This window comes from Ochotona princeps, chromosome 6 (genome assembly GCF_030435755.1).
Source record: "Ochotona princeps isolate mOchPri1 chromosome 6, mOchPri1.hap1, whole genome shotgun sequence".
In the NCBI taxonomy this organism is placed as follows: domain Eukaryota; kingdom Metazoa; phylum Chordata; class Mammalia; order Lagomorpha; family Ochotonidae; genus Ochotona; species Ochotona princeps.
This window is the reverse complement of record NC_080837.1, coordinates 18,705,350-18,724,059: the sequence shown is the minus strand read 5'-3', so window position 1 is coordinate 18,724,059 and position 18,710 is coordinate 18,705,350. Positions and strand designations below refer to the sequence as shown.

Below are 18,710 nucleotides of genomic sequence, written 5' to 3'. Positions count from 1 at the left end.
CTTTTGCCTGAGCTCTGCCAGAATGCAACGTTGACCAGGGGAATTGGGGAACTGACAGAAGGAGAAAGCCAGTAAGCCCTGGTGCACGTGCCCACATCATTGCTGACGGTGCCATCTCCGTACTTGCGGACAGACCTGTGTGGCACAGAGAGATAGGGATGAGAGTCGCTGCAGGGGTGATCACCCCCGCAGCTGTCACCTTCATACTCTGCCTATCCTCAAGCTTGGTCAAACCTGGATGCTTTTTCTGCAGGCCTCTGTGTGATATGTTTGATATATTAGGTTGTTATTTAATCCAACTATATATCAAACATATTCCTACAGTGTCTTGCCCTGTCTGCGGGGGTCCCTAGTAAAGTTTTGTAAGGCAACAGGAAAGAATACGTTAAAGTCACTAGTAGGCTTAGCACACCGAGCACTCACTGCACTTCATGATGTTATATGCCACTTCTTTGTGCCACATTGAAGACCTTTTCAGCCTTGCTGAACTTGTTGTTTACAATAGAAGCACGTGATAGTTGTTCGTGTTCCATAGGACCTTGAGCTGTTTTGTTCAGCTGAGTTTTGTGCCATGATGAATCAGTCCTTCAGGAATATACCTAGTAGAAAACAGCAGGAGGTTCCAACCTGTGTTTGTGACGTTGGACCAAGATCAGAATTACAAACTCCAAACACATCTAGATTTATATTTTGCTTGGATGTATTTTTATCCTGATCTGCAGTCTGAAAGTTAGTCATGTTGCTGAGCAACTTTTCTGTGAAAATGCGAGGAACACCAATTATCTGTAACTTTCCTTCCCATGCATAGTAACCAAATGGGTAAACCAAAGCAGCCATACCAAGACTGAATGGATGATGAGTCACTGGGCTTGCATAAATCTTGGTTAGAACTGGATTTATCTAATAAAGATAACATAATGTGAAATTGACTCTGTCTGTTGAATTTCCTGTTATAGGTTGACTTGTCGGCAGAGGTTGATAATATTTAGAGTAAGTCAAGAGTCGGGCCATAATTCCATTGCCTAATTGGCTGTAGCAGGAAGTTTGGAATTGTGGCAGAAGAACTTTCTTCTGATGCATAATGACCTGTTGGAGTTGGTTTTGACCTTTAAGTCATAGAAGAGCCTGTGAAATAAATGCAAGTTTCTTCTCAGTTCTCTTAATGAGACCTTAAGCACTGCTTTCTGAAAAAAAGAGCTACTATGCTCCTTACTCAGTTTTTGCAGGATTAAATAAGGCCTCTCACTAAGCATTGGAGAGTATGTAGGGAAGCACTCCCACATAACAGTTTTGGAGCTTTGCAGTGCAAGATCAGACAGCTACCTTACTCTGGCATGTGGTAAGGGTGATGGATGGCAGGCAAGTATGGAGGGAAGGTCACATGGCAAGCTAGTAAGTAGAGAGACGCAGGAAGCATGTACTTGGTTTCATATCTGCTCCATGACCCAATCATGGGGCCCCACCCTAGCAGCCCAATCTAATCTAGTCACTTCCCCAGACCCCACTTTTATGCACCATAATTAGATTAAATTGCAGCTTTAATCCATTAGCATAAGACTTTGGGAAACCAAATCCCTAACACATGAGAATTCCAGGGACACACAAACTATTTGCCAAATCTCAATGGGCTGTGATCCATTGATCTAAATAAGGCCGTCTGGGGCTATGTCTAGACATCACCGCCAACTTGCTCACAGGTGCTTGTATAGAAGCAGGATTACAGAGAGTGGTAGAGAGGTGATGACGTGAGGAGATGGGCTACAGTGCTGGGGCCCTGATTTCCAGAGTCATGCAGGGGCAACCTGTCCCCAGGAACTAAAGAGAGGGATCTCTGTGTGTCAGCAGGGACTGGGTTGGGCAGGCGTCCAGATGCTGCCACCTTCACACAGCTGAAGAACACTAGTTTGAGTCCAGTTAAAGTTGTTGGCTGAAGCAATGCATGGCCATGAAAATGAGACAATCAGTTTTTATGAATAAAGAAAACAAAGGTTTTTAGGGGCCCTCAGTTGTCCATGTGTCTAAGTTGATGTGACTTTTGTGTTTCTCCCTTGTTGGCCAGCATACCCTCTCTGCTGATGAACATAGTGAGGGGGAAAAGGCAGCCAGATGTTCAGGGAGGAAGAGGAGTAGATGCAGCATTTTTTGTCTGGGGAAATTGTAGACTTAGGGTCATGCACAACTTGTTGGTTCCAGACCAGGAACCACGTAGAGTCTGAAAAGGCAAAGTATGGGGAGATCGCAACCAACACGCATTCCCAGCTGTTCCGCACCAATATAAAGCACTGGGTTGTCAGACTTCTCATATGCCAAAGGGGCTTAAGATAAAGCAAACCTGGGCCCAGCGGCTCAGTTAGCTAAATCTCCCCTCACAAGTGCTGGGATCTTACTTGGGTACCAATCCATGTCCTGGCTGCTGCCTGCTTATAGCCTGGAAAAGCAGTGGAGGGGACAGAGCAAGTTTTAGCCTGGTACAATGACTCAATTAGCTAAGCCTTCCTTTGTAAGTGCTGGAGATTCCATATGGGTGCCAGTTTGTGTCCCAACTGCTCCACTTCCCACCCAGATCCCTGCTTGTGGCCTGGGAAAGCAGTATAAGATGTCCCAGAGCATTGGGACCCTTCTCCCACATGGGAGACCCGGAAGAAGCTCCTGGCTCCTGGCTTCAGATTAGCTCAGCTCTGGACATTATAACCACTTGGACAGTGAACTAGCAGATGGAAGATCTTTCTGTGTCTCCTTCTTTCTGCAAATCTGCCTTGCCAATAAAAATAAATATTTAGTAATAGTAATTTTTAAAAAAAGATAGAACTAACTTATCTGATTGAATTTTGGGGAGAATTTTAGTTTTATTTTGCTTTTGTTTTTGTTGTCCAAGCTTTCTCTACAGCCATTCAGTGTCCTTTGCCTCCCTTTTTATTGAAAGCATGATGAAATCTGTAAGAAAAAATTTCCCTAAAACAAGTAGTGATGAAAAGACCATTTTAGTGGCATAACTATTCATCATGAACATGACATAGTAATAAACCAATGGCTAATAGGGAAAAACTATTCCCAAGGGTCAGATCCTATGAGCTTGGATATTTTCCAACGGATGCTGTGTGAATGTTGATTTACTCAACATCCACATGCAGATGTAGGACTTCCCCGGTAGTAGACATAACCATTTGGCAGGACTTTCTTCTCTCTTTATCACTCAGCGCTTTGTCTATTTATAGTCTCCTTGATTGTGGCCCTAAGACCAGGCCAGGTCGGGACAATCCAGCATTCCAGGACTGGGTTTTTGACAATTCCAATTATTCTGGGAAGTTTGCTTTATGTTAAAATGAGTCTGAAGCCAGCCCAGGCACAGGTACCCTGGGAGAGAAGCTGATCAAGCTCTTATATGGATTGGGCCTTTGGATACAGGATAAGGGCTGCTCCAAGGCACTTCTCAGTTCAGAATCGGGAGTAAGTAAGAGCCAGGCTCACCCCAGGAAGAAGGGAAGCATGGCTGCCTGTTCCCCAGGAACTTTCAGCTGATACAAAAATGCTTCTCTTGGGTTTAGGGGAGCTAACAGATATTGGCCTCTTTTTTTTTTTTTTTTTTTTTTTTCCTTGAAGGCCATTGAAAGTCTATGCAGAATGTTCCCACTTACCAAAAAAAGGAGTGATAACTATGGATATTTTTTTGTGGTTTCTGTTCTGCTATGACTTTTTGTTGAATAATAACAGGCATTTTGCAAGACTTCAGGGACACAGAGCAAAGCACTTAACTTAAGTGGAGACATGATACCAGGAGTTGTGGTTGGGTTTATACAGCCAACTGTGACAGAAGCCATCTTTGCAAATTGTATAAGAGACAGAGAAATTTATAGAAAGAGACCTCCCCTCTTATCAGCTTACTCCCCAGATTCCTGCAACAACTATGGCTAGGCTATGGCTGAAGCCAGGGAGCCACCATTCAGATCTTCCATGTGTTGGCAGAAATTTTTTCATTTGAACCAATACCCACTTGCAACATTAAAGGAAAACTGGAGTTAGGAGTCAGAGCTGGGAATTGAACCCAGGTATTCTGATGAGGAATATGGAAATTAACTGCCAGACTCAGTGCTGCTACTACCATTCAGGCAGCCCCTCAGAGGAGGTTAGCAGGGAAGGAGGCTAAAACGAAAGTACTGATGACCCTGTCGCCAGTTCCTGTGTCGTGGGCTCCTTCACCTTCAGGCAGATATGAAGAGGGGGCTAAAGGGTTACACTGACTTAATTTATAAAGAAGAAGGCAAGGAAAAGGACAATGGAAAGGAATGCTCTTACCCACCCAGCACATACCAGGCACCTGTCCTGAAGGTGGGTGGATGGTGGGGGCAAGGCAGTAAAGGAGAGAGGGCAGGCTGAGAAAGAGAAATGAAGAGGAAAAATAGCTCATAATTATTTTCACCAATGCTTTCTGAGAAAAGCTGAATGCAGAATTGTCATGCTTCTAAAGCTGGAGATCGTAAACAAATAGAAAACTGATCAATTGCTATCTAGGAAAGGGCATTGCAAATCCTAAGTCATATGGTCAAAGAACATGGAGCAGTGACCAAGGCCCAAGGTGGCCAGACTTCAGACTGGGGGGACTGAGCAAGAAGCCAAGTGAGTACCCGGCTATACTGTTTCTGTCTCGGCTGTTGTTTTTAATATGTAGTACTTTTATATGTAGACTATAATCAAAATGGGCAGGTAGAGTCTTAGAATTATGATCATAAAACAGGGTTCAGACAAACAGAATAGCTTCACCCAAAACCTGAAAAACAGCTTTTTATTGTTTCTAATGTTCTTGAAAAGCAGAGAAAGAGATGTCCCATTTCCTAGCTCACTCCTTAAAGACCTGGGAGCCAGGAACTCCATTCAGGTCTCCCAAGTGCATGGTAGAAGCCAACTGCTTTTGCCATCAACTGCTACCCGCCAGGATGCACAGCAGCATGAAGCTGACATCTAGAGCAGAGGCCCTCCAGTACAGAACACAGACATCACAGTGTTCTCACTGTGACACCTAACACCAATCCCCAGGAAAAAAATGTAAGTAGAAAGTGCAATGAAATTAGTAGAGGTTGAATTGGTCATGCCTTTGATGCACTGTTTATTCTCTTTTAACACCCCTACCAGGTGGATAGGAGGGAAAGAAGGTTTAGAAAGTAGACTGAGTCAGAATGGAGGTGACATTCTCAGAATCTCTCAAAATCCAGAAAAAAGTATCTCCTTTTCCCTCTCCTACTTATGCAGTCTGAGGCGCTACTCTGCCAAGCACGTAGCAGACAGGCAGAGAGCCAATCACAAGTGGTAAAGCCCCTAGCTTTTTGCTTTTTCTTTTTTTAAGATTGACTTGTTTATATGAAAGTCAGAATTAGAGATGGAGAAGCAAGCTTCCATCCACTGATTCACTCCCTAAATGTCTACAATGGCCAGGGCTGTATCTAGCCAAAGCCTGGAGCTGAAACTCTACTTGGCTCATCATCTGCTGCTGTTCCAAGTGCATTCACTTGGACTTGGGTTGGAAGCAGAGCATTCTGGGTTCAAACCAGTGGCTTAACCTGCTGGGCCACAACACCAGCTCTCTTTGCCTTTTTAAAAGATGAGATCTGCAAAGGATCAGCAAGCAGAAAAACACCATGGAGAGGGTGCTTGCACTCTTCTCACAAGTACCACAAAGCCTAGCTGAGGGTAAATCTGTCCCCATCTGTAACAAGGAAAGACAGCTGCTCAGAGCTGGCTGATGGTGACCTGGCCAGCAACTCTAAAGCAGCACAGACAGGAGGAGTAGATGGCACCAAAGAATGAGGGAATGTGCCCAACACTCAGACACTGCAGCAAAGGCCTTCGTTAGGCAGAAGCTCAGCTGACTGCAGCCTTCCCCAGAGCAGGAGACTGCTCGTGTCTATGTGTCTGCCCTGCCTGGAGCAGGAGTGGGTACTCTGTGCATGTCTTCCTGTCTTACAGCTTGGCCCCTGTTTGAACTCTGGAGCTGAGGAGATTCAGGCTGAATGTATATGTGCACATTTATCACAAGCACTTCTCTTCCTGATTTCATGCTAGAGAAATGTAAATTAGATAAAACATGATCTCTCCCCTGGCGGAATTCACTTGCTGGTAGGATTCACTTAACTGGTGTTTATGCTCCTCCGGCTAGTCCTGTGTTTCTTATGGCACAGTCCATGACCACCACTATCAGAAATAAAAATTCTCAGGCCCCATGCCAGTCCTACCAAGACAAGAGCCACATCTTTTATATTTTGATTTATGTATTGAAAGGGAAGAGAGACACAGTGATATTTTCCACTTGGACTGAGCCAAAGCAAAACCAGAAGCTGGAAATTCAGTCTGGATCTCCCATATAGGTGGCAGGGACCTAAGACTTGCCTTTCAGGGTGTGTATTAACAAGAAACTGAAATCAGAAACAGCATTGGGGCCCAAAGCCAGACATTTGAGTATGCAATGCAAGTGTGCAATGTGGAGGTCTAAACCACATGCCAGATTCCCTTTGCAAGGTCTGCATCGTGATCTAGGTGTCCACATGACCCTATAGCAAGGACTGCCTGTTCAGCCTGTGTCTTGAGAGAATTTTGTGAATCTATTGCCTTTCCTTGATGTCAGTGACTATCAAAAGATATAAATAGCTGTGTGCATAAGATGAGTGATACTCTTTAATGAATTATTTCAGCAATCACAATGGCTCTTTCTGTAATCTAGTTCATTGGGTTGGGGGAACTGTGGGGAGATTTCAGCTCCCCTAGTCTTCTATCAGCCAAGGGACAGATCTCACCGACATGGGTCAGGTTAGTAAAGCTGCAACTAAAGAGAGTCGCCATGGTTAGAGGATGGAAGTGAGAGTTGGCAGGAAGAGCTGACCTTGGCACTTTCTGGTGCCTGCAGGATCCTGGCCAGGGTCCCTCATGGCAGCTCTGTGTTGTTCTTACTCTCTCCCCAGTCCCAGCTATGGTGGGTGGTGTTCTGTAAATGCATCTTGTAGCTTCAGCATGATCCTTTGACTTAGGAAAATGTTTTGAAGACCAAGCCAACTCTGTTACTCTCCCTTCTGCAGAGTGATGATCTAACATGTCTGCCTCTTCCTTCCTACTACCTCCACTACCCTTCCCCTGGTTTCCATCCTGCTTGCTGGTGGGAGCTGGAGGTAACAAGAGGTGCCCCCAGATGTTTTGGGGCTTTGCACCAAGGCTCTCTCCCATGGGGGAAACCCGTTTTTAATCTAAGGCTAGAAGTAGTGGCCAAACCTTCTGAGCCCAAAAGGCCTCATTTACTGGCAAGAGGATGACTCACGCCTCTTTACAGCTGGGGGTGTTTAGTGGCTGTTCTATGTTCGGGGTAAACCTGGTATAGAAAAAGAGAAAATGAGCAGACAGAATGGGGTCTCATTGTGAGACTCTACCCAAATCACAACACCTAAGCACTTGCCCACTGCCTCGAATGCTGTCTAAGTTGGTTTCTTTCAGCTTTTCTCTGGAGAATCCCTAATACCTTCTCATCAGAGCAATTCTTCCCAGGCTAGCTGTTGGTCTTGTTTCAAAGCATGGAGATACAATGGAAAAGAAAACTGGAAATTCTTGCAAGAACATTGCAATGATTACCATTGCTCAGAAAACTTGCAAGTATCAAAAGTAACAAATTGATCATTTTTTTAAACCATTTGTTTTTTAAAAATACCCTATTAAGTCAGCAGAAGACATGGGAAAGGACCTTCAAGACAGTTGTGATGAGAGGATTCTATCAAATCTGTCCATACTTAGATAAATCTGTCTGTACTTAGATTGGACACATAGAGACCAATTGTGGCACAGAAAGTTAAACTGCCACCTGCAGTGCCAACATCCAATATGAGCTGCGGTTCCACTCTCCATCCGGCTCCTTGCCAATGCACTTGGAAATGCAGTGGAAGATGATTCAAGTTCTTGGGCCTTTACCCCCATACAGGGGATCTAGATGAAGCTCCCGGCTTCAGGCTTTGGCCTGGCCCAGCCCCAGCCATTGGTTCCATTGGAGAATAAAGCAGCAATGGAAGATATCTCTTTCTTTCTCTCTCTCTCTCTCTCTCTCTCTCTCTCTTCTCTCTGTGTGACTGTCCCTTTTCCATGAAAAAGCTTAGGTACTTAATTTTAAGGAACTTCCATGTTTGCAGTTCTTAAAATTAGGAAATTAGAGATCTGCAGACAGAACTCTCTACATTGTAAAGGGCCTTTGGGGTTTAGAAGCCAGATGTAACTGAGGCCAAAGAAAGAGTCTGGAAGACTTGAGGGGATCCTTGGGGCTTGCATGTCATCTTGCCTGTGAATGAGGCCTTTTGGGCTCAGAAGTTCTGGAATTTTCCTACTGCCCTCTTCCATAATATGTTGGACTTGGTGATGCAGAATCAATTCCAGGAAATCTTTTCGCCTGAAGGACTTTAAGGATGGATGGATGGATGGATGGATGGATGGATGGATGGACAGCAGAGTAATTGATTTGGAGCCTATATAGGAGCCTTTGATGGCAGAGTGTATTATAATGACTCATTTTGCTGTTTTAACAAACACATCCTACACTGCACCAGTCCAAAATACGAATCCAGTGGAACTGAATCCATGTCTTAAATACAGAGTATGACTTTGCCAGAAATAAGAAAAAAGTGGGGAGATTTCATCCCAGAACTGTCATAGGACTGTCATTATCCTTCAGATTTACTGCATGTACATCGGAATTTTATTTGGGACTGTGTTAGTTTAAAAACTGAGATTGACATCTGCCATGACCTAAGATGCAACCCTTAAGGATAGGGAGCTGAGAAGAGCTGCAGTCATTTTGTGTGCTGTTTCCTGTGGGACCAAAAATGAACTGATGAGGTCATTCTTCACTGAAGTCCTGAGGACTGGCTCAGCTGTGAGAGCATGTTACTTTGGAATCAGCAATTGATGCTGACATTTTGACTCACTTCCTTTAAGATTGATTTATTTATTTCAAAGGCAGGATGACAGGGGGGGGGGGAAAGAGACAGAAAGAAATCCTTCATCTGCTGGTTCACTCCCCAAATGGCTACAACCACCAGGTCTAGACCAGCCCTAAATCAAGAGAACAGACTACATGTGGGCCTCCCATGTGAGTGGCAGAAGCATGAGTTCTTAGACCGTCTCCTGCTGCTTTCCCAGGTGCATCAGCACGGGGCTGGATAAGAGGTGAAGCAGCCAGGACTTGAACCAGCACTGATACAGGATGTGGAAGTTACAAGCAGCAGCTTAACTCTCTGTCAAATAGCCAACCTCATGATTTAGATTCCTTATGCTGCTGCATGAGTCTGCCTGGGTGAGCCTCATAGGGTTTCTTTGCTTCTTTGGTGAGAATTAAACAAGCATACATGAAAGTTCCTTTAAAAATGGTTGGTACATATTGCTTCTTGGCCTTTTGGCTAAGATCAAGTGTAAAAATGGTTGACACATAGTAGGCATTCTTAAAAGCCTATTGTTCCTGGCTCAGGTGCCATGGCTCAGTGGTTAAGTCCTTGCATTGCAAACACTGGGATCCCAAATGGGGGCACTGGTTCGTGTTCCAGATGCTCCGCTTCTCATCCAGCTCCATGCTTGTGACATGGGACAGCAGTGGAGGATGGCCTAAAGCCTTGGGACCCTGCATCCACGTAGGAGATCCAAAAGAAGCTCCTGGTTTCTGACTTCAGATCAGCTCATCTCTAGCCATTGCAGCTCCTCAGGGAGTAAATCAGTGGATGAAAGATCTTTCTATCTCTCTTTCTCTCTGTAAATCTAATCCAATAAAAACTAATAAATCTTCTAAAGTCTGTTCTTCATTTTTCCTGTACTGCTTTGTGAGAGTGTTTCACATTACTGAAAATTGGTTAAAGCACAGCATTGCTGTGCCTGACCACCAACTCTTGGTATCCAGGAGGCAGCAGGCACATCAACATGCTGTGCCCTAAGAACAGCTTCCCAGGTTGACATAGAGTCATTGAGTGTTGGTCCTGGAGAAGACCTTGGAAGTCATCTGCTCTGACATCCCTCTCCGACTCCACCCCAGCCAGCCTGGAGCAACCATCTTTAGCCTTGGCCCCATCTTCTCAAAACTTCTCTTTAACTTTCTGGGTGGTTTGGGCAGAAAAGCACACGATGAAGGTAGATTCAGACTAGAGTCCAATGGCCCTCGCAGAAGCTATGCAGTAGTGTGTGGGAGTCCTTCCTCAGGTGGAACCACGCTGTGTGTGTCCAGTGACAATGCAGTTATCACTGACATGCATCTTGGTTACCTTCCACCCCTTTCTGAGCCATAGCTAACCCATAACTTCGTTCTCAAGGATGCAGCTGCTGTCTTGCAAAAGAAGACTTTGAGAACTACTAACCATCTTTGCCATTTTTTAATCTCCTTTTTTGAACCCTTAATCTCCGGAAGAGTAGGACACCACCCAGTCTTTCAGTTTTGACTATTGCTTATTTTGATGCTACTGGAACCATTTGTCAATATCTGGTTCACAGAGGATTTAAGTCTCCTTGAGAATTCTGGTCTGTAGAAATAGTCTGTCTTAGAAATTTCTGGTTTGAAATGTGTAGAGAATGTCCTTACTAACAATGCTGGCCTTATAGAATGGGACAGGAATGGGAGAGAGAAAAAGGAAGCAGATGGAGAGGTCTGTTGGCAGCTTAAGTCTCTCTACCCTGGATGTAGTTTATCCCCAAAGAAGCAGTAGGCAGAAGAGCTGGGTGAACCAGCAGTAAAACACTTGGCAGAAAGAGCCCTGTGTGGATGTGAATTGCCTGTGACACTGTTTTCTTTCAATTATAGCAAGCAGATGAGACCCTGGATTTTGAAGAACAGATCTTGGAAGCCGCAAAATCCATCGCTGCTGCCACAAGTGCCCTGGTCAAATCAGCCTCCGCAGCTCAGAGGGAACTGGTAGCCCAAGGAAAGGTAGGTGAACTCACCTGGTCAGGTGAGGAAGTGTTCACCAAAAAAAAAAGCCCCACAACCCAGGCAGAGGGGCAGTCCACCCAAGGAAACACAGGCCATAGGATTGACCGTTTGTGTCCCAGCAACTTTGTTTGCTTAAACTTCACCCTCAGAATGAAGGAGTTGGCTTCTGGGCCTTGCATCTGTTTGTTGTTAAAGGAAGCATCATATTTTCCAGGTAGTGGTCGGAGTCTGAACAAGAAGTGTATATACCCATCAAACCTTAGGCTGTTTAGATGGAAACTGACATAGCCTCTTGGGAGATGGTTGCAGGAGCATTGTTGGTGCTGGAAGGGACCAAAAGTGCCATTGTCAGAGGCTTTTGTGATCCCCCTGTCCAGATCCACAGAGCTCTATCAGAAATGATGAACTAAATGCTGTCTAGCTTTGTAGTTGCCACTTGCTGAGCCTGTCAGTCCAAAGGCCCAACTGGGTTGAGATCAGGATTTCTTCCATTGTCTTTATCTCCAGTCACCATTGCATCTGTTTAACATAAAAGCATTGTGATTGTTCCTGGGTCAAAGGGTAACCAGAACATTAGTGTGATGCTAGAGATGGGCCAGCAGAGGCTGCCATGTGTACTGACAATTCTCAAAATGCAGCAAGGGCCCACCCCAACTGCTTGCAGAAAATCTCTTAAATGTCAAGGCCCTGCAGCAACCTGGCAGGCTGGGGACTTGGGAACTCTGCTAACCACGGTGGACAGGCACTGCTTCCTGATCCTAAAGGGATTTTGCTGTCACAGCACTGAGAGATAAATGTGTCTTGACCCGACAGCTTGCTACCCAGACAGGAAGTGGTGCCTGCCCAAGAGGCAGGGAGGCTTGGCCTTGTCCTGTTCAATTCATGCACCTTGACTGGTCTTCCTAAAGCTCTGTATGGTGCACCTATCCAATACCAGGATACACGTGTCTCGCCCACTGACATGTGAGCCATCTCCCCACACTGTCATTTGTCCTTGGGCGATCCAGCTCGTTGCAGATACATCCGTTCCCTCAGGACAAGGGTCTACACTTGTTTTGGGCAAGGGGACACACAGCCCTTTCCTGACATCCTCTCTCAGGCATGTACAGTATGGCTTTTGAGGGACTCAGTACTGGGACATCGGGGGATAGGAGGGATTTCAGACTCCGCCGGCCTTTGGAAGAGGAGAACTCGATGGCTCTCGGGTTCACAGGCAGACCTAAGTCAAGACAGAGCGTGAGCGGGCAGGATAGCCCCAGATCCTGATTCTCCAGCCATTTCCCAGGAGCCTGTAGCCTGATGGAAGTTGCTCCCGTGTCATCCCATTGGCTCATGTGGCCAGGTGGGAGTCAGACAGGACTTCTGGGCTTGTGCATGAGGGGCTTGCTCTGTTCCTGGACAAGTGCTGCTGCTGCAGGTCCCCGTAGGTAATGCCTGACTGGTCACACTGGACTGGTCACCCTGGGCTGCCAGCTCTGCCTGCTGATTTCTCTATCCCCTCTCCAGGTGGGCTCCATCCCGGCGAATGCGGCAGATGATGGACAGTGGTCCCAAGGCCTGATTTCTGCTGTGAGTCACCTTTTCCTTCCTCCCTGTTTGCTTGGAGGATGCCCCCCAGGGAGGGAGGTGGTGAGATTGGGCTCCGGCTCACTTCTTCATTGGCCTGTCCCCAGGCCCGGATGGTGGCAGCTGCGACCAGCAGTCTCTGTGAGGCAGCCAACGCCTCTGTTCAGGGACATGCCAGTGAAGAGAAGCTCATCTCATCTGCCAAGCAGGTTGCCGCTTCCACAGCTCAGCTACTGGTGGCCTGCAAGGTGAAGGCTGACCACGACTCAGAGGCCATGAGGCGGCTACAGGTAATGGTCACTGATGCTGGTGGGAAAATACTCCTGCTGGAGCGGGTAAGTGTCACCCCCAGGGATGGTTTAACTTCCTTGGCATGACCCCACCAGGCCTTCCATCATCAGCCAGTTCTGTGCCACTTGCCAGCCTCATGCTCTGCTACATGGTCCATGCATTCTGCACCTGCCGCCCTGCCAAGCTGGCTCCTTTCCATATGGGCCTACTCGTATGCTTTAGAGCCCTCACCTAGGATGTGCTGGGTCTGCTCCTTACCAAGTCAACGTGGCAAACACCAACTCGTCCTTTGTGACTCATCTTCCAAGTCATGTCCTCTGGGAAATGCTCTATTCCTCCCAAGGCTCAGGCACTCAGTCCCTCCTCTGTCCTTCCAGAAACCCTGGCCAACCTACTCTCATGGTCCCACCTGCACCTTTGTAAATTTTTTAAACATCTATTTATTTATTTGAAAGGCAAAGTAAGAAAAGGGGTGAAGAGAGAAATATGCCATCCACAGTTTCACTTCTCAAGTAGCTTCAAGAGCCAGGTTTAAGACAGGCCAAATCCAAGAGCCTGAAACTCCATCTGGGTCTCCCACATGGGTGGCAGGAACTCAAGCACCTGAGCCATCTTCTGCTGCCTTCTCAGGTATATTAGCAAGGGAGCTTGATCAGAAACAAAGTAGCTGGGATTTGAATCATACTCTGTTGCTTTGATATGGGATGCCAGTTTCACAGGCAGTAGCTAAACCTGCTATGGCACAACGCTGGCCCCATCTCTATTCTTATTCTTCTGTCTGTAACAAAACCAGGGGCTCCTTAGGCATGGGCCCACCTCTTCAGTTCCACTTCTCTCACACCTACTGGGGTGCCTATTTTAGAGGAAGCTGTTGGTCTGTGTTTGCTCCCAAGGGTTTTAGAATCCTGAGGAGTGTGTGGCTGAGCCTGTAGCGCACGTTTCACAGAGTCCTCAGAGGTGTCAGCCAAGCTCCCCCTGGTGCACTTGTTTTCCTGATTGCTTTAGTGACAGTCATTGGAAACCCAACAAAACAAAAGAAATGTTTGGACAAAGAAAGCCCATAACTTCCACACCTTCACACGCCAGCTGCTACCACTGTTTTCTGCTCCTATTGGTATCTCTACCCACAAGACTTGTGTCTGTAATCATAGCAAGGTACATTCTTTCTTCCCATGTGACATTGAATCATGTGTGTTTTCTTCCTTGAAGATGAAGTCTCATGCGTGTGCCTCTGCAGAGCTGACTGGTTCATTTCTCATGAGTCTCATTTTTGATGATTGCATGATATTCCATCACTGGTGATGCCAAAAGTTTCCTCTACTTTGGGTATTTTGTTTGTTGCCGATGTTCTAAAAATTCACTGTGTTAACTATCATGATGCTGATTGCTTATACTGCTAAAGATACATTTATGTAAGTTATGTGTAAAATAATGAATGACAGCCGTGTTTGACCAATTCTGCCCAAACTCACTTTGGAAATCTGGCTGCTACCTTCTGTAGATGTTTGTTATTTAGCCGTTTCAAGTCTGTCTCTGAACTAGCTCCTTCACCTTCCTTTGACTCCTGGGATAAACCAGGAGACATTGGGGCGCTTCCTGGTTGTAAATATGCAATTCCTTGGTTGTGAGCAAACATGGGAGGAAAAGAGACATGGGTTCAAAGCCTGCCCCTGTTATATATGAAATGCATCATTTTAAATGGAAAACTCCAAACTGTTGAAACCGTCATAGCTTTGCCATAAGATGGGGGTTGAATACCTGCTCTATGTCTTCAGAGATCATGTCAGATGAGGCATACAACAGTCTCATGATACCATGGTTACTAGTTGAATTGGACATAGCAACGTCATGAGTGAGTCCCCAACTAAAGAACTTGGGAATTCTCTGGACCTAGATGGACCCATGTTCACACCCCAGCTCTCTGACTTACCAGCTTTGAGTATCTCAGACAAGCTCTTGATCTGCAGTGTGTACCTCAGCGAAGTGGGCTGATGATTTCTGATCTCAGAAAACAATCAGCAGGTGGCTTCTGGTCAGCTGTTAAGGGGCTTCCCCTCTCTCACCTTGCCCAAGCCCTCCTTGCCCCCAAGGCTTGCTCTGGATTACCAGTCAGCAAGGCTAGTTAACTTGGAGTGAGTACAGCTCTCAATTCTCCATTGCTCACGCTCAAGCCCAAGCCCATGACTCAGGGCAATGAAGGTAGGAGGTGGGATGAAGCCTTGACCCATGAGTAGAAGAAAATCCAAACACCAACTTGCAGAGGATCCATCACTGAAACTGCTTCATGGGCATTCAGAGTAAGCCAGAGAGGGTGATGGCCTTTAACAAACGTGCAGATTTCATGTGGAAAAGCATGTCTTTTCCTGATCCTGACCTTTGAGTTCATTATGTGAAGCCCACGTGTGATTCTCAGAGTCCGTTCACAGAGGTCCTAGATCCTGCGATGCTCCCAGCCCCCTACTCAGGGAAGTGTTCGTACTCATGGTACTTTCATGGCCCTTCGCACCCTCAAGGCCTTCAGCAAGTGCCAACCCAGAGAAAACCACTGAGTCCAGTGCCAGGGGTGCAGATGTGTAAGCCACCATCCATGCCCTAGGTCAGTCACTGACCAGGCAGGAGACAGGCAAGCCGGGGTGTGGTCTGGGCTTTATTGAAGCCGACACAGAGTGTGGGTAAGGCTGTGATGGACAGCAACAGGTGGGGTCTGGGCTCGGTTTCCTCAAGTGTGTGCTGGTTTGGATGGCGGCAAGAGGAGTGATTTTTCAGATCCAAGAGGCAGCCCCCCCCTAGCACTCTTTCGTGAATGAACAGATCACATCCCTACAGTCACCCATTTACATGATTGTGTGCTCCTTGAGGGACTAGGACCTGAGTCACGTGTGAGCCACCTACCATCAGGCAGGTGCTGATGTTGGTGAAATCAGTGATTACAGGGGTCAGACAGAACACCCTGACTAGATAGCTGCTATGTTATAACTGGATGCAAAGTTGACTCACAGTGTCATTAACTGTGCCTCTGTGTGTATGTGAGTATGTGTGTGTGTCTACCAGGCCCAGGCAGCCATCTCTAACACTGTCATCTGTGCCTCCTTCTCTCTCCAGGCGGCAGGAAATGCTGTGAAAAGAGCCTCAGACAATCTTGTTCGTGCAGCCCAAAAGGCGGCATTTGGCAAAGCAGATGATGATGATGTCGTAGTGAAAACAAAGTTTGTGGGGGGTATTGCACAGGTGTGTGAGTTGATCTGAAGTCACCTTGGGTGTTGCCATAGAGACACAGATGCAGAGACTTAATACAGGATGTGGGTGGGGTGTCTCATCCCCTGTGTGGCAGTCAGGGTGTGAGCAGTGTAGAGCTGTCATGATGGTCCCCTCACTTCTGAGCCCCAGACTCTATCTACCTCCCAGCTCTACCATCCAACATGGAGCCAGACTCACCACAACCTCAAGGGCCCCTGTGTCTGTATTTGGAAGTGAGTTGTAAGTTAAAGAAGCTAGAGCCTCTTCTCCCAACTGGATATCCCCAAGAAGGCTTGCTGCACCCCAGATAAATGGGACTTTGAAGAGGATGTCCTTGGTAGGGTGCCAGGGGGCTACTGGGACAAACCATGTAAGCTTGTAAGCAATAGATGCCCACCGTGAACTCAACGGCCAAAGGTCAGCTGTATTGTTCTGGGTCAGCTGAGACAGTGGCCTCCAATACCTAACCACAGCATGCAAGGCGAGTCTAGTATTAAGGGTTCTGGAGGGGTGTGGGAAGAAAGGGTGTGCTGGACATGGTTGGCTCCATCAGCCTTATTGCTTTCCTTCTAGATCATCGCCGCCCAGGAGGAAATGCTCAAGAAAGAGCGGGAACTGGAAGAAGCAAGGAAAAAGCTGGCCCAGATCCGCCAGCAGCAGTATAAATTCCTACCCACAGAGCTAAGAGAGGACGAAGGGTAAGGCCAGGCCACAGTGGCGTTGAGTCCCAGAGGAAGGCCCTACGAAAACTGGACAGTGTTCCCAAGAGACTGCCTGCCTCCCTTCTGGGGCCTGCCCGGAGCCCTGAGTGCTCCTGCCCACCTCTCTGTCCTGTCGGCACTGGCTGCATGATCGTGATGTCACACGGTACAGTGTCCCACCCACAGCTCCTCCACCACCTCCCCTCAACACCTCATGTATCTCAGGAGAGAGGGGCACACCTTTTGTGGACTGTTACCAAAAAAAAAAAAAAAAAAGAAGAAGAAAGAAAGAAAGAAAAAGAGAAGTCAGTATTATGTCATTCTCAGACACTTTTGCATTGGCTGGTCCTTCTCTGACCTGCTCCTGGACCTCTCCTGGTGAAATTGTAATAGGAAAAACATAAGGGCTCAGGGGAAATCAATGTCATTGATGTCCATCTCCCTCTCGGAGAAGATGGAAGTTGAAGTTGGACACAAGTCGATAAAAGCCAGAACACGAATCCATGTGGACTCCAGGAAGGTGACTCAAGTCCTTCTGTAACTCGTACCTAGAGCAGTGGCTCACCATGGGGTGAATAAGTTCCACCCGTGTTTGCACGTTTCTTGCCTCCCTGTGTATGCTCCTTGTACAACCCGCACCCACTTGTCTTCTGTGGCCCAGAAAAAATCAAATGTTATTTTTTTTCTGCCATAACCCAGGGGGCAGAGTGTTGGAGGTGGTCAGGGCCTGGAATGAATGGAGGGGCTGTAATAAAACACATGGGCTCCTTATTTTTCAGAGGGTGTTTCAGTTCCTTAGGTTGATCCGCACATACCAGTGTTCCCTGCTGTCCATCTTTTCACCTTCTATTTGAATGTTCTTGAAACCTAGCTGCATCCTGGAACCAATGTGGACTTATTTGCAAAAATATCTTTGTCTATCACACAAGACACATGGTATTTTTCAGAGTTTATTTTCTGGGTGCCATGCTTTCAGAATTTCATATTTTCCCTCCTCTTTCCTTTTCAGAGCCTTCTTTTGGGGAGGGCCTTTTTTATTTGAACTTGACTGGAATCTGAGCCTTCACCCAAGACAGGATGTGAAGGATGAATTGCTTGTGAGATAGATCTAAAGGCCAAGCAGCGAATGTCTTGGAAAGAATGCAGAGAGGGCAGACGAGCTGGAAGAGGTACAGTTTATGGTAACAACCTCCCTCCCCTGCTCCCAAACAATATGTTTTCCGGCCCCACTTTCCATCCACCGTACAATTTCAGAAGCCCAATAGAAACCAAGTTCCTGCTCCAGTCCTCACAAGGTGTTGTGTTTCAACCTGGCCCCTTGATACTGTTATAACCAACTATAGCCTGTGTTGTGGTCTTGAATAGAGTATAACTTGTGGACAGTTTCCCATATTTCTAAGATACATGCCAGTGGTGTGGACAGTTAGAGGGAATACGCGTGCACATGGAGAGAAAACGTGTGGGGAGTGAAGGTATGAAAGCACCTAGTGGGAGGCGGAATGGAGCTAGTGTAGCCCTAGGCTCACAGGGAGAAGTGAACAAACTCGTGATTCAACCTCTTTGGTATGCAGCTAATACAAGCCTTCATGCTTGCCCCAGGGTCGCCCATAGGCAGGGCTGCTGGTGCTTTCAGACACTTTGGCAGATCAGACCCAAAGGCTCAGGGTCAATGAGTGTCAGTGATCTCACACCCAGGAGTCTGGCAAGTCCCTTGATGGCTTACCCCACTCATACATCTGTTTTCTTCTAGATTGTGCTGGAGACAGCCACCCTTCTGTTGCTCCACCCATTCCATGTGCCATACTGGCATCCCATTTAAAACCTCTACTGCTTTGGGTACCAGAAGGTAGAAAAGCTGAGTAGAAAAGACCCATCCATCACCACAGTGGACAGCAGGCTTGTGTCTGTAAGACCCATGTCAGTGCCTTCCTACCGGGCAGGAACATTCTGCTCAGAGCTCTTTGAAAGTTGGCTCTTGGCTGTCATCTAGT

At 46.8% G+C, this 18,710-nt stretch overlaps 1 protein-coding gene across 4 annotated transcripts in view; it reads left to right on the top strand.

The window, feature by feature from the left end:
- Positions 1 to 17,490, top strand: part of TLN2 (talin 2) — a 462,999-nt gene extending 445,509 nt beyond the window's left edge. For all 4 annotated transcript variants that reach the window (XM_058665748.1, XM_058665745.1, XM_058665746.1 and 1 more), the window contains 5 exons: positions 10,796 to 10,921; positions 12,431 to 12,493; positions 12,598 to 12,780; positions 15,884 to 16,009; positions 16,592 to 17,490. In XM_058665748.1, the coding sequence (XP_058521731.1) occupies positions 10,796 to 10,921; positions 12,431 to 12,493; positions 12,598 to 12,780; positions 15,884 to 16,009; positions 16,592 to 16,720 (627 nt within the window). In that variant the 3' untranslated portion in view covers positions 16,721 to 17,490. The remainder of the gene's footprint in view (positions 1 to 10,795; positions 10,922 to 12,430; positions 12,494 to 12,597; positions 12,781 to 15,883; positions 16,010 to 16,591) is intronic.
- Positions 17,491 to 18,710: the final 1,220 nt, after the last annotated feature.